Source organism: Amblyomma americanum, chromosome 2 (assembly GCF_052857255.1).
Source record: "Amblyomma americanum isolate KBUSLIRL-KWMA chromosome 2, ASM5285725v1, whole genome shotgun sequence".
NCBI classification, from domain to species: Eukaryota; Metazoa; Arthropoda; class Arachnida; order Ixodida; family Ixodidae; genus Amblyomma; species Amblyomma americanum.
The window spans coordinates 62,260,803-62,277,144 of record NC_135498.1 but is presented as its reverse complement, the minus strand read 5'-3'; the positions used below and the strand labels follow the sequence as shown (position 1 = coordinate 62,277,144).

Here is a 16,342-nt window from a genome sequence, read left to right as displayed (position 1 = left end):
CACCCGGACCTTTACTATTGCTACACCGGAAATGCCGGCGATTCAAACTGGACGACTAGTCTCACGAGCTAGCAATTGACCCGAAATCATGGCACCCTATTGCGCAGCGCACCCTGGGATCAGCTGAACTCTTTGTAAGGTACCACATGAACCAGTGACAAGGAGATCCTGTCCAGTTGCAGCCATAGAGTAGAAAACTCCTGTCAGTGCAGAACGCTCCTAAACGCTCGTAAATAAATAGTGTTTTCTCACTAATGGTGTCAGAATCTCTTTCTTCCATTAATTGTTGCTAGTAAATGACAGCGTGTTATTACAATATCCTTCGAGGCGACAATGAAGAAACATCGAATGCTATCCTCTTTATGTCAGGTCGCTAGGTATAGGTGATGCCTTTGAGATCGATATAAATCGGACGGATGTCATCGTCATAACCATTTATTAACCCTTAAGTGTCCAGTAGGGACAGAACATTAGAGAGAGGGGATACAAAGTGTCCGACGGTCATACATATGAAAAGGCAAAAAAAATAGAGAAAACTAGGCAAAGCAAAAGAGAAAAAAAATAATATAATCAATCAACGAAAATGTAAAGAAGAAGAACACAGAATTACACACTACCGTAATACAATGTGCACAAATGTCTACATTTTCTTCCCTCGTGCATCCAGAGCCCTTTTTAACACACAATCTGAGGCAACCCTGATCCTATAAAAACCTATGTACTCGTAAAATAGCCGCTTCAAAGCCTAAAAATATCAAAACCCGATTTCAAAAGTGTGATTGTGACATGGTGTGGTATGTACGGAATAAGTTTAACCGGTTGTATTGAACGACAATATAGTTGACGTGTCATACTTGTCGTTTTCACGAATTTATATGTGATAAAGTAACTGGCTCAAAGACACTAAAATGTTTCCGCAGTAAACGCCTGCGTTGCACAAACTCAAGTTCGAACACCGCTTCGTACGGCTGAGCTTTCTGAATCTGTACAGGTGGTTTTCAGCAGATAGTGGTAATTAGGACACATTGAATGTGTTTAAAAGATAGCTTGAATGCGTAAGAAACTATTTCTCACACGAAAACATATTTACAATCGGGTGCTAAGATTTTGAATTTTCCGCAAAAGCTAAAAAATCGAATGATGCTTCAGTTGCTTTCTCACTGGATGTGAGATAAACTCGCTTTTCTTATCTCACTCACTAGGTTGTATCCATGTCACATAACGTTAGCCCTATTATTTTACTCTTGATCGCCCGCTCTGTCGTGCGCAATATAATCTGCACTCTTTTTCGCTGCTCTCAATGTTTCAACTTATTACGTGAATAACACAGAGATACAACTAATATGCCCCTTTGCATCGATATAGATCGTCAGGCCGATATTCGTGATGGGCTGCTCGTGCACTCCACCTCATTATTCTTTTCCATTTCACTCTGAAAGACCAGATCAACGGTTGCTGCGTACGCTTGGAATGCATATTTATTTGCATATCTCACTACCTGTCCTAAAATATTTTTTGACAGATCATATCAACATTCTTTCATCAATACGTTAAGACCATGGCGATGAGGCAGTGAGCAAATATGGTAGCAGTGTTTTTATCACAATTTCGCAGCCGTCCTTAAAGAGATCTGCATTTACTTGATGCTCTCCTGCCGTTCTTGCAGTATTTTTTTGGGTATACGGCTTTCTTTCACTTTATTTAACTAACACCACTGCTTTTATCAATGACACTACAACTGTATAATAAAAGGCAGCCAAAGAAGCACGCAAGAAAGTGGTGGACAGGACACGCTGAAGGAACGAGCCAGGATGCCATAAATAAAAGAGCCCTTTGTAGAATAAAAAAATGCAGTAACACTGCACATTTTGGTACGGGTTCATGATGGAAGCCAGGCAAAAGCGAAAGAACAGAGAAGGCTGCAGAGTGAACAACAGTGGCAAAAAATTCAGGGTATTGCAAGTGATTCAGAAGTGTTGATTGTTGGGCGAGTTGGTGAGCCATAATAATAGAGCAGCGCGTAACTAAACAGGCCGGTGTGTGTGTGTGCGAAAAACTTTATTTCAGGGAGGAAGCTTGAGGTAGCCGGAGCAACCTCTCGCAATCTCTAGGTGGGCTCCTCATTACAGGAGCCCATTGGCGACCGCCGCGACTCGGGCTTGGTGGACCAGGGCCTTCTGGCTTGCTAGGTCCGAGCAGCCGAGCAGGGCTGCCTCCCAGTCTTCCCGGGTGGGGTTGGGTTTGGGGGCGAGGTTCGGGGTTGACTGGCATGCCCACACCATGTGAAAGATGTCCGAAGACTTCTCCGCACAGTGTGGGCATTCTCTTGTACAGGCAGGATCAAAGTGTTTTAAAACTGCCGGGCACAGCAGCGTTTTGGTGTAAAGGCGGAGGAGTGTGCTTTCCTCCGCCTTTGTGAGGCCCTTACAAGGCTTGTGATAAATTGCATGGCCGAATTGGAATAATTCAGTAATTTCTCGAAAAGTGAGGGCCGGATTGGGTTCGGGATCCGTATCCAAAGGGTCTGAAGGCGTTGCCCGGAGAGTGAGCGCGCGGGCGGCGGCGTCTGCCGTTTCATTGCCTTCGAGGCCCATATGAGCTGGAGCCCATACAATCGTTCGAGACGCGGGGGCCCCGAGGTAGTTACTGTTTTGAAGGATGCGATGCGCAAAGAGAGGAATGTACCCCTGTTTAATATTTCTGCAGGCCCCTCTCGAGTCGGTGACGATCACTCGCGACTCCTGGTCTGCGGCGGCTAACGCGATGGCAACTTCCTCCGCATGTGTTATGTCTTGAGCTCGGAACGTTAGGCCATTCACCACGATTTTTTGGTGGACGACTGCGGCCGTGTACCACCCCCCATGGTGAGGGCCTGAGGCGTCCACATAGAAGATGCCATGTTTGTTCCCATATTGACGGGCCAGTGCCTCCGCCCGCGCAAGGCGCCTGCCACTGTGGTCGTCACGTGTCATGTTGGCCGGAAGAGGGCGTACGTGCAGGGCGTATCTCCAGATTTCAGGAATGCGTACGCGCTCTTCCGTAAGTGTTGGGTGGTGGATGTGTAGTCGGGCTAATAGGCGGCGACCCGACGGCGTTTTTGAAAGCCTTGTGTATTGATTTGTCAAGTGCGCCTCCCGGAGCTCCGCGAATGTGTTAACCATCCCCAGGCCCATGAGACGCTGGTTGGATGTGGTGATCGGGAGATCGAGGGCACGCTTGTACATCTTTCTGAGAATCACTTCGAGGGCGTTCTCATCAAACATCCGCAGGTGGAGGTAAGGAGTCGAGTAGAGGATTCGACTGGTCACGAATGCATGCGCCAGCCGCAAAGCGTCTCTGCACCGTAACCTCCCGCGTTTGTTGGAAACCCGGCGGACCATCCGGCCCACCTGGTCCCCCACCTTGCGCAGTTTTGCTAGTGTGGTATCAGCCCGTCGATGTTTGTGGATAAGGAGACCAAGTACTCTAATCTCATCGTGTTCGGGTATCGGGCCGCTGGCCAGAGATAGTTCCATTTTGGTGGCGCACTGAAGCGACGGGCGAATGTGCACAAATTCGGATTTGGACGGTGAGCACTGAAAACCGCAGCGGCTTGCGTAAGCGTCCACGATCTCCGCCGCTTGCTGCAGGTTGGCCTCAATGTCTACAACCAATCCGTGTTTGGCCCAGACGGTTATGTCGTCGGCGTACAGAGCGTGCTGGATGCCTTCGACCTTCGCCAGCTGAGCCGGGAGTTTCATCATGGCCAGATTGAAAAGTAATGGCGAGAGGACCGCACCCTGTGGGGTTCCTCTCGTTCCCAGTTTATATGGGCCGTGTTCTTCGTCTTGTATTCGGATGAAACTTCGTCGATCCGAGAGAAATTGCTTGATGTACTGAAACGTGTTATGTCCACAGTTCGTTTGGGAGAGATGTTGCAGGATGATTTCGTGTGTGACATTGTCGAAAGCCCCCTTCAAGTCAAGGGCGAGTACTGCCTTATCGTTGAAGGGATATTCGACAGGGTTGAGAATTTCTCGGTCGAGTTGAAGCAGAACATCTTGAGCGGACCTCTGCGGGCGGAAACCGAACATGGTGTCTGCGAATGTATGTTCATTTTCCAGAAACCCAGACAGCCTATCCCGCACCATGGTCTCCATCAGCTTTCCCGCGCAAGACGTGAGGGAGATGGGGCGGAGGTTGTCTGCGTTTATGGCTGTGCCGGCTTTCGGAGTGAAAGTTACCAGGGCGGTCTTCCATTCAATTGGTAGAGGCGCCTCACCAAGCCAGATCGAGTTGATGAAACCGAGGAGGGTTTCGTAGGCGGGATCGGGAAGATTAGCAAGCATTTTCACAGTTATCTTGTCACTGCCCGGTGCCGTTCCTCGTTTCATTTTAGCTAGGGCCGCCTTGAGGTCATGCAACTGGAACGGTTGATCCAGATTCGCGTTCTCTGAACCTGCATACGAGAACGTGGGTCCTCCGGGGTCCTGCTTAGTGCAAAGATACTGGTCGCGCAGTTTGCATGCTAATTTTGATGTATTTCCATCGAAGCTATGAATAGCTCGTTGGAGATGTTTTTGTGTCTCGGCGCGGGTTTGAGTCGGGTCAATCAGGGCGCGGAAAAGGCGCCACGTGCTCCGGCTCGACATTTGTCTGGCCACCGTGTTGCAGCGGTCTACCCAGTTCGAGTCGGCGAGTTGGGCCGCGTACTCTGCCGCTCGCTGGGTGAGCTCGGCGATACGAATTTTGAGCTTTTTGTTACGTTTTTGGCGGCGCCATCTGCGCACGAGGCTGTGCCGCGCCTCCCAGAGGTGCAGAAGGTGGTTGTCCACCTCCGGAGTGGGTGCAACAGGCCGGGATGGCTGCAAAATAAGAAATCTATTTCGTTCTTCTGCTTCTTCTTCGGGGTGTTTCATGCGCATTGGCAGTATTCATGGTAACTCAGTCAAGCATACTATAACTAATGCAACATGCAATACCCTTTCAACCATATGTCAAATTTCGAAAGTCATGTGACATGTTTCCGTTATAGCATTCAGAGAAAAACAGTGCTAGTGGAAATATGCCTGTATGTATTTACTATCGGGCTACATAGCGAGAGAATGGCATCAGTACTAGAAAAGGAATACAAGTTCGCCGGCAACGCTTTGAAAGCTTTAAAATGTCTGAGTACTCGCAGTAGATTAAATTCTGATAACTCTGGCCTTTCGAACTTGTGTAAAAAGCTCTTTAGGCCGTTTTAAGGCAAGAAGGCTGCAGGTACGGTCAGGAGCTTGGAAGATGGCTCCACGTTTCAAAACGTGTATAACAATTAAAAAGTATTATATTTGTTAAACAGGTCAGCCATGAAACATCTTACACTTATTTTGTGGTGCACGCACCAAATGCAGTTAGTACCCATCAAAGCATATTGTCTAAGCATTTTAGACAAAGTGACAAGAAAAGCATATTTCTGAAGACATAAGTGTAAATTTAGACACACTAGCAAGAACAACAATTTGTTATTTGCCCTTTTTAGTCACTTAGAAACCGCATTCTTCTTGAGCGGTGAGTACTAAGTTCATGTACTTTGAGATATATATATATATATATATATATATATATATATATATATATATATATATATGTGTGTGTGTGCGTGTGTGTGTGTGTGTGTGTGTGTGTGTGTGTGTGTGTGTGTGTGTGTGTGTGTGTGTGTGTGTGTGTGTGTGTGTGTGTGTGTGTGTGTGTGTGTGTGTGTGTGTGTGTGTGTGTGTGTGTGTGTGTGTGTGTGTGTGTGTGTGTGTGTGTGTGTGTGTGTGTGTGTGTGTGTGTGTGTGTGTGTGTGTGTGTGTGTGTGTGTGTGTGTGTGTGTGTGTGTGTGTGTGTGTGTGTGTGTGTGTGTGTGTGTGTGTGTGTGTGTGTGTGTGTGTGTGTGTGTGTGTGTGTGTGTGTGTGTGTGTGTGTGTGTGTGTGTGTGTGTGTGTGTGTGTGTGTGTGTGTGTGTGTGTGTGTGTGTGTGTGTGTGTGTGTGTGTGTGAAGCTGACTCCGGGTAGAAATGGATTTAGTAGAATATAATATTACCTGCTGGCACCTAACTGCTGGTCATTGCTATAAGTGAAGTTTACAGCAAAAATAAAATGTTGATGGGCGTCCGTGCTCTGGAAAACATTTATTATGGCACCACGAAGCAAACCAACCGCCATAATCTTCTGCCAAGATGACGATACGTGAATGCTCCAAACGACGGTGTCAATAACGTAACTTCGACACACGGCGCTCCTAGAGTAAAGCAAATCACGAGCATAGACACCTCCGTGCAAGGATCCTACCGTGCGGAGATGTCATCGTATAGGAAACCAGTAGCTTAAAAACCAAGCCAGGCAAAGCTGACAAACGTGTTCATTCTGGACGCCGCGGCTAGCGTAAAAAATTTAATTCCCTGCTGTGTTCGAAACTACTAGGGAGGCTTCCACACGAGATCTGAAGCCTAAAATTTTACCCTTTGTTCTGTGAGTCCAACGTTCTTCACACTGTAATGTTCTATTTGATGAGACTTACGAGGAAACAGATGAATTATAGAAAAGTATATATACTGTTATGTGAAAAGCAAACCTCACCCTATTGATACCACGAAGACCGAAGCGCATCACCCTTCATGGACGAGCTACTTCACGGGCGCCAATTCAGACTGTAAACAAGGTCTTCTAATGCCAACCGCATAAAAGTCTAATGTTAAATAGAAGAATCATGCTTGATAGTTTTACTCTCTTCGAGATTAGCCATTCATGCCCATGAAACGCTGAAGAAACAATTAAACGCTTCCACTTTCTTTCGCATTTATGGTTGTGTGGATACCTTCCCCACCTTTGCCGCCGGGGTGGTTCAGTGATTATAATGCTCGGCTGCTGACCAAAGAGACGCTGGTTCGATCCCAACTGCGGCGGCTGCATTTCGATAGAGGCGAAATGCTGGAGACTCGTGTACAGTGCGATGAAAGTCTGCGTTAAGAAAATCCAGGCGGTCGAAGTTATCGGGAGCTCTCCACTACGGCGTCTCTCATAGTCTGAGTCAATTTGGGTTATTAAATCCCATAAGACAAATCAAACCACACCTTTCATACCCTCTTCCTCTGAACTGCATACGTTGACGTTTCGTGGGTAGAGGAGAATATTGAAACACGAAGTTGTGCTATATGCCAGTTTTTCTTGTGTGCTGCTTCTCTTTCCTCTCAGTGGAATCAACTCACACGTTAAAGAGATTAAATTTTATTCCTAATGTAGCGGCTGGTCAAAGATTGCAGTGCACGAGTTGCTTCGATCTGAAATCACGAAATTCTGCAAGATGAAAGGATTTTCAGGGGCCCTTGAACGGTGAAACTATAAGCAACCAGTTTTACATGAATCTGGATATAACACCTTTCTTGAACTTGCATTTATTTCACCTGCACACATTTAACCTCTACACAACCTTCGATCTGAAGCTGTTTCGTTATAGCAGCCATTTTCTATGTACGCTGCGTCTAAAAAATGCCCAATTATAATGCAGCTTCTCTTTTGAGATCTAAGATCTTTTTCTTTAAAAGGAAGACAACATTATGATCCGTAGCGCAGCAACAAAACAGGGGACAAACACAAGCGCTAATTTAGCGCTTGTGTTTGTCCCCTGTTATGTTGCTGCGCTATGGATCATAACGCATACCCACTAGAACGGACCTTCACCTTGTGAAGACAACATACTTGCCTCCGTTCTACAGTCATACTTCTAGAGTACTGAGCAGGGCAAACACGTCTGGAAGTATCTATTCTTCAGGCGCTAAAAACCTCGGTTGCGCCCGAATGCACACTGATGAGTGGGATGTACACAATGTGAACGGTGACACGTTTTCCATTCCTGACAGCATGCGTCAAAAAGGTGTTTTGCCACCTAACGGATCGTTTTTTCTTTTAGGTTTTCTTTATTTCATATTTTCTACCGGTTTCCCCTGGGTATGCTAGTAATAAAACTACGCTAGATTGCAAATGCGCTTTTTCGTTCATTCAGTTTTGGTAAGGATTCAAGTTCTTTGCTATGTGGTTAAATGTTTTGCCACTGGCGACCCTTTCTTATGTTAGCGATTACCACGCGTACACCAAGCCGACAGGTCTCAGTCACTTTGCGCTCCTAACCAACTGCTTCAGGAAGCAATGGAAATGGAGGCTAAAAGAAAGAAAGAGAGGAAGGTTCACCATATTGGAAGGTGGCAAAGTATTTTCAAACACCTATGATTCTGTGCCGCCCGCTGTCATCGCACAACGCAACGCGGTGTTTACCGCCTTTAATCCTCGTCGAAATTCATTCTGCACAGCTGGGAATTAATCTCCGGACCAAGTGCAGACACCCCGAACGGCACAGCCGGCGAGCCACTTCAGCTGATTTATAAACCAGGGAATGGTGCTGCTTCCGCCCCCACTGAAATCTTGCTTATCGAGTCGCGTTTATTCTTACGGCGCTTTTGGTGGCGCGCACGGTCATTCTGGACCAGCCACATTGCAGAATGCAGTCTTTTCCTGTATATTATAATTTGTTCACACTGAAGTGTAAACTAAGGGTGTGGGGCGACACCTTCCAAAATTGGGGGATTGGCTTGAGAGCGTGTGAACTGCGGTCTCGCTCACTGCATTGCAGTGCCATAGCAATTTAATGGCGCGCGAAACTGGAAATGATTTGTACTAATGCGCACGAAAATGACGAAGGTGAATTAGGTAGGCGTCTTGCGTAGAAATACGTTAAAGCAATCGAAAACCTCCCACTGTGAACGTTAGCGCATAAAACATAGCATTAGATCTAAACGAATGTACTGAAATGTCATGGTTCGTATTATTGAAAAGGTATCGAAGCTCGATGCAAGGACGTTGAACGAGGAGAAATCAATACTGATTTTTCTTTGCAGAGTCATATTTGCGCAAGGGAAAACTATTTGTTATTAGCAGGGAGTAGAGCGCTACCGTGAAAGCGGCGATGCACGCATCAAAGCGGCAAGCAAAATAAGGGAACAGTTTAATATATCTTTATTATCAAATAACAGAAGGTTACTGTATGAAGAGGAATACTAGAACAACCGCGTGAGCAGTCTTTTGCGGAATGGAAGATGCTTATTTTAGGCGCCAACACGTCAACTCCTAAAACAAAAACTTCAAGTGGAAACAAGGTACCCTGTTGTCTTCAGTGTAAACATTTTGGCAGCTCAATGGTTGGCTTTTGCTGGTTGTCAAAACAACAACGATTTTGTTAGCTACTTTTTTTCGTTTCTAACGTTTGTTATTTGTGTGCTTTAAAAACAGCCACACATCCGCCGCGCAGTCGACTTGTCGAAGTACCTCGAAGCTCATAAGTAGTGCGTGCCGTCGAGCGAAGTTTCAGCACTGAGTAGCGCCCTGCGTTGTGGACCTGAATTATCGGTAAGTCACTGCATTGCTATGCATGAAATGGTTCAGTGGTGTATCACAAAGAGATGAAACATCAGAAAAGGCAAAGTGCTCTATAACAGCAGAGTACTGTTTCACAAAAATTTGTACGTGTAAAGACGTATATATAAATGGATAGATCTTTTGTACCTCTATAAAGAGAATACAGGTCCTTATACACCTGAAGGTACTCTTGGAAAACAGTTGCTTCGCGCTAAAAGAACAAAATTATGCTTGACCAACGTCTTGACTGGGAGCAGGATTTTAATAAGCAATGTTCGAGACACTTACACAAAAACATTTAAAATATTCCAAAAAACTTGGAGGACGCTTAAGCTTCGCCTTTAAGAGTGGAACGCGACAGCATGTTGCATCACTGCCAGGGGTCCACGGAACGCCATCGCCCGTTCGGCGCTACGCCTTGCACGTTAGACAAATCGGTATGCTACGGTGAAACGGACGCGCGGAGCAGCAATGCATATAGAAGCGCTGCCGAAACGCGTGGGACTCAGGTTGCAGTCGTAGTTCATCGGCACATCGTTCTCGACAAACCCGGTGAAACGAGCGCCAGCATAGCTTCCGCGCCGAACGAACGGGCAGCAAGCCGCAAGCTTCGTCGTGAACGCGCTTTGGATGCGCGCGGCGTTCTTCGCCGCTCACCGCGTGATTCCTGCGTGCCCGCAAGGCCTCACTGCGCCCGAACGAGACGAGCGGGAGGCGCTGATTTTGGCCTTGAAATGAGCCAGAGGTCAAACCTCTTACTGCGCACTTCGGGCGTCCACCGCTATATGCCAGACAGTTACTACGCCATTTCCTTTCCTCAAAATCGGTTCGGGTGTAAAACTATATATGTGAGACAGTTACTGCGCCATTTCCTTTTCAGTTTTGTTGGGGCAGGGGCGCACATTGCGAGGAGGAGGAGGAGGAGGAGGAGGAGGAGGAGGAGGAGGAATTTTTCGCTCACGGGGAGGAGGAGGGATTTATCACCCACATGGAGGGGGAGGGATTATTCTCTCACGGGGAGGAGGAGAGATTTTTCGCTCACGGCCGACGCCAACGACACCGGCTTTTCTGCGACACGAGCTCCTTAACGCTGTCGTGCTAAAATGCTCTCTCATAGAAACTCGGTTAACAATGTCGTAACAATGGAAAACAGGTTCTCAGGGACGTACAGAGAAATGTCTCAGCAACTTGTTTTTTCACTTTTTGGTAACTGTTTGCGGTTTGTGATCTCAAATACAAGCATGCGCACGCACACACAAAACATGTCCTGTCTTTTTTTGCGCTGTACCTTTTCCTGCAAAATATACTGACTAGCCCAAACAAATTACCGTTTTGATTTACCCTAAAACTTTATAGCGAACATTGAATGTAATGGTAAGCATTTCACTGATCACACAGCGCATCCACACTTTAGTGGACAGATGATGTAGTTTTAAAAAAATGGACTATGATTGAGACACTTTGTGTTTGCGGAGATGCGTACTTTAACTCGAGCGTACGTGTGTAATAAACCATAGTTTGGTTGTAAGCACCATTTTGAAATGCATGCATAGAGGAAGGCACGTTGAGGGCTCGGGTACAAAAGTTTTATATAGGTCGCTTGCGAAATAAACGAACCAAACTTCAGGTAATAAACTGCTACAATGCGTGACCTTGCCAGATTTAAGATGTGTACCGTGGCAGCATGTCAACTCGTCAGTGCCAATTACGTACGGCAGCGCGCTGGTTATGAAATTTTACGCACTCACTGCATCGGGGCTTCAATTTTATGCAGTCGTGTTCTCTTCACTAAGTATTAAAACAGAGTAGCTTCTACAGCTGTGGCCTTTGTTTTGGTGTGCCAGTAATGTCGCAGCCACTGTTTTCATTGTGCGTCATGTCAAAAACCAAAGAAAAAATTAAGAGCACCTGAAGTGACTCGACACAATGAGGTCAGGACTCACTACCAGCTGAAAGTTATCGTTAAAATGATGAAACGAGACGCATAGAGCTGCATTGCATGTGTGCATGGACAAGATTATTAGGGGTAAAGAATAACACAGCTACAATAGAGGAATCTCCAGAATTGTGAAGTTTTTTGATGTCTTCGCCGTGGCAGCGAGTCGCAGTGTCACTTCAAGCCAGCGGAAGTTGTGGAAGTTTACACAACTTGATTGCCAAATGCGGAGCCCACCATTAGAGTTTTCAATGACCAATACGTGTAATACCGTGTATATAAATTACTCCGCCTTTTTGCCTGTTTTATTATAACTTTCTGGGTTTTTCATGAAAACTTTAAAATCTTGTAAATACTAAGACATTTTGAATGCATATCACAAATGCCTTTCGATAGTTGTGTGATATCCTCATGTTTAGTATGAAGGTATAATTTTTTTTTAATGAAGTCAATTGTCATTTAGGAATTCCTTGCGGAATAAAATCCTCAAGTCACACCTGCTACATTATGAAGACACTGGGTTTCCTGATGCTGTTCTGCTTAACAGGAACCGTTCTAGGTGAGCCAGTTTTGGCTTTTAAGCGTATGGTCTTCTACTTCTCTGGATAAACCTTCTTTCTGCTAAACGTGCAGGAACTCTGTCTGAAATCATGTGTGCTCAAACCTGGCTGCAATCTATGAGCGAGAATTGGCAATAATTAAATTTATGCATTATGTTTAACTTTATAAGACATATCTAGCTCACTCATGGACACACAGGTTTTTGAGTTCACGCTTTCTGAACGCAGCAAAACATTACATCTCGGCCAGCGGAAATTTTATCCAGCATACACAGCCGGACTAGATGACCAATCCACCGGCATTGTATCACAGCCTAAAAACAGAAAAAAATAGACGGAAAGCACCGACCTAACTCTGGTATTGAAAAAAGTCTGGCCCCGACAACATACGCGTCATGTATTAGGTGGCCTAATTTTTTCTTTTTAGGCAAGGTTAGCATTTCATGGACGCTTAGATATTTTTCTTAATTGGTATGCGGTACTGGCACGAATGCCAGTGAGCAACATAAAAAAATGACGGGCAATTCAGCATGGTTAGGTCGAATGCGAGTTACGTGCGCTGGTGTTAGCTCGGCTTCGGTTCGAAGCTCGGTTTTTGTGATTAAGCAGGCTTCAGAAAAAAGACAGGCGAAATTGTACCGAAGCACCGCCTTCTGGGTATAACGCGATAATGTAATTAATTACTGCCAATATACGCTGCATTGATCTTTGCTTACTTGACATCCTTAGACCGCTGGTAGTCCGCATGACTCCTGCCGCAGTCATGCAGTGTTTAAGTGATGCGCCACTTTCCTGCGATGGCAGGTACTGGTACCAGTGGGGCTTGTGAGTCCCAGGCTTCTCTTCACGAGCAAACCCCTCTAACAGAATAGACATAACTGAATAATTGAAAACTGAATAACTGAACCGCCACCTGCACACTGAGCAGTCTGCTCACAATCCTTTGGGCAGGTTGGGATGACCTCACAAGGTAACGTGAACAAGGTGGCTTACCTTCCACCTAGGGGTACACTTAGATGGCAGATGGACCACAGGTTGCCCACAACCCTGAGGGCATACGAAAGGACTTCATAGACAACGGCTAAACGGCTTAGTGGACGCTCTAATGCGATTGACTGAAAAGTATGTGCTTCTATATATACCTAATGCCAGCCACTAGTATTTCTGTGTTTTTTTTCAGCTTACACGTGTCTATGTACTTTCAGCTTTTTCCACAACAGTGCGTGGTGTGAGTGCATACTCTTTTGTGCCGGGATATGAGAGTGTGCAGAGCTCTTCTCTGCAGCCGTGCGCGATCAGTGTGCAATGAGAACTGGTTTGGGTGCAATACATAAGCTGCTTGTGGAAGCATGCGCTAGACATTGTCTACGCGAAATGAGTGCCACCCAATCTGTGCGTGGTCTCCTCTATAACCCAGACCACTCCATGCGATTCATTGTATTACATCATCACCCTCCAAACGTTTCCACTTTTCGTTCCTTAGATTACTTCTATCTCTCTCTCTAGCTTACCCGAGGCGCGGGGATGGTGGTCGAAGAGAAGGAGGACCACGCATCTTCTGGAGGGGTCCAGGTTCCCGCTTTCCTCCGAACTTTGTACGTGTTATAAATGTGCATCTATATTTCAAACACGCCTTCCGGTGCATTGTTGAAGTAGCACCATGGAGTGCAGAAAAATGTGCAATACGGAAAGCTATTAAACCAGATGCAGATAAGCGATGCGCAATGACTGCACATCGCCATTGGCACTAATGGGAATGCATGCGAGCATACGAGACCAGCAGTTCTACAGTAGCTGCTGTGCTCAGTTCAGTCACGTGATGATTTGTCAAGCTTAATGGTGACCGTACGGGCGATACTAGTCCGTAGAAGAGCCGCTGCGGAATTGCGATTCCGCTGCCGATGAAATTTGGCTCCGTGAACTGCGAGAAAGAATCAGCATACGCGTTCATTTACCCGCGAATACATGTGAATTCTTTTAAAACAAAGGGTAGTTGTGAATGAGGTGGAAGCTTTAAGTATAAACGACTTTTGATTAGCGCGTTTTGCGCTGCAGGTTTCTGGCATAACGACTTGTGACTGCAGGTGTGCTTGGCGTCATGCAAGTGTGCGTTATTCGTGGCCTACAAGGTGTTGTGACGCCATAGTCTTTTTTTTTGCACAGCAACTACCGTCACTGAAAAATATCCTTCCTAAATTTTAACTTGTAAAAAGCTTGTTATATCTAATTTCTGACGAAAATTTGTTGCATTAACTGTTGAACACAGCGCATGCATTAAATTGTGCCACCTGTAGAGCGGAATTCGCACACCATCTCAACAGTTTTTGTTTTCAAGGAGTGGCCGTGCGACAGAACAAGGCTGTCAACGACCGGAACTACTGAGGTGACGGTAGGAGGCAGCAGCTTCAGCCTTCTTCCTAGCAGCCAAGGCAGTACAAGTTCCTCTGGACCCACTTTCACACTTGCTCCTGGCGGCGGAGTGTCAATACCAGAGATTCCTACCATCCCAGCCCGTTGACACAAAATAAAACTGTGACGAAAGCTGGACGTCCAATTTAAGGGTGACGGCGAATTTTCGAGTGAAAGTGTCTTACACACCTGCTAACACCTGCGACCACCTTGAACACCGTATAAACTTATATAAACATCGTACAACATAAAGCGGCCGCAAATATTCCAGAGAAATTTGGAGACCTCTTGCATGGCAAACAAATTATTAAGGTCGCATGTTAGTGGGCTCAAACCAAGAAGATGAAAAAAGAAACGTTGCAAAGGTTTGTAGCAATATTGGCAAATTATGTGGTCTGAAAAATAACGGTCAACAAATATTCGTGGCATATACAAGTAAAATGGACACTTTGTGTCAGAAACTATCACTGTACAAAAACTTATGTCTAGATTACTGCATGGATCGCTCCCCCCGATTTTGTGCGAGGAGTAAAGCATACAACATCACGTGACACGTGATCAGCTAAAGGACATTTCTTGCTGGGCCCTGCTGTATGCGCTACGCGGCCACAGACGTTCAGTACGTCATTACACGAGGGCAAGAAACCCTGCCGCCATAGCACGAGCATACCAGAGTTGGAACTCTGGTTACGTCAAAACCCAAGCTTTGCCCTGTGCAGTGCAAAGGGCTCTCCCCTTGATGTGCTATTATCTTTGTTCTTTGTCTGCTGTAGATATCTTGTTCTCGCAAAGTGCCTGATATGATGTGCCCACCTGACTGGCTCTTGCTTCCTCTTCGTTTACCTTCGCTTACAATGCGATGTGCCACATTAAAAAACTTTAGTTAACATGGTTGAAATCCCAACCACAGGCAAAGTTTGACTTTAATTCAGTTAGCATTTAAAGCGCTCTCTTCGAAAGTTTTGCAGCCCGCACACTTTACAAGTAGGTAATTATCCAGAGGATCTATGTAGACAGTTTGCCTCCTAAACTCGTTGGTGAAAAAATGATGAAAAATTTATTTTTTGTTGCTTCATTCTATTCTACAATTAAACATTGAGAGGCCCGAAAGACGAAAGACGCGAGTTCGATCCTGGCCATGGCGGTCGAATTTCGAAGGAGGCGAAATCCTAGAGGCCCGTGTACTGTGCGATGTCAGTGCACGTTAACGTACCCCTGGTGGTAGAAATTTCCAGAGACCTTCACTACGGCGTCTCCCATAGCCTGAGTCGCTTTGGGACGTTGAACCTATATAAACCATATAAAAATTGAGAGAGAAACTGCAAAATTGTGTATTTTATTTACACATAAAGCACCAAAGTAATTCATCATCATCATCATCATTTATTTTCTCTTAAAGGCCCCAATAGGGCATTACATTGAAAATTGATTGAAAATTCATTGAAAAGGCACAAAAAATTCGAATCCACTGCAAAAAGTTTGCTGCAGTTTACCTTCACCGCACTTTATTCAGGAGTGCGTGTGTAGGCATTGTGTTCGCAGGGAGGAACACTTTCAGTAATCGGTGTCGCTAAGAACAGTGGTTGGAAATAACGACTGTGGAAGAGTCGATCTGGGAGCTAGAGGGTTGCATCTGTATCGTACTTTCAAAATCGGGTAGCGCGCACAGAGTTGCACCATAAACTTCGCACCACGCCCGGGTTTTATTTCGGGTGCTTTTCGTTTGGTCGCCATCTTTCTGGCTGAAGAAAACGAAGCAGCGACGTGACGGCACAGAGGAAACTGATGCACAAAACATAGCGCCATGTCGTTGGACACACTGCCTTTCCTTATAGGTTTCGACGTCAAAGGTTATCCGCCATCTCAATCCTCACTATGTTGAACCTTAAGCCCATATGCGTCCGCTTACCACTTCACTTCTAAATGGGAAACAAAGAAGTGGAGGCGGATGATTGTCGATATTGAAGGCTGTCCACCGCCCGCACGCCGAAACGTCGTTTCTCCAGAATCCATCGGGTTCAAGCGA

General features: G+C 45.8%; 1 protein-coding gene across 1 annotated transcript; it reads left to right on the top strand.

Moving 5' to 3' along the window:
* Positions 1-9,306: 9,306 nt before the first annotated feature.
* LOC144118613 (uncharacterized) lies at positions 9,307-15,218 on the top strand. The gene is made up of 4 exons (XM_077651503.1): positions 9,307-9,402; positions 11,811-11,906; positions 13,414-13,502; positions 14,243-15,218. Exons 2-4 carry the CDS (start codon positions 11,855-11,857, stop codon positions 14,423-14,425), a joined length of 324 nt encoding a protein of 107 aa, XP_077507629.1. The 5' UTR covers positions 9,307-9,402; positions 11,811-11,854; the 3' UTR covers positions 14,426-15,218.
* The last annotated feature ends 1,124 nt before the right edge of the window (positions 15,219-16,342 follow it).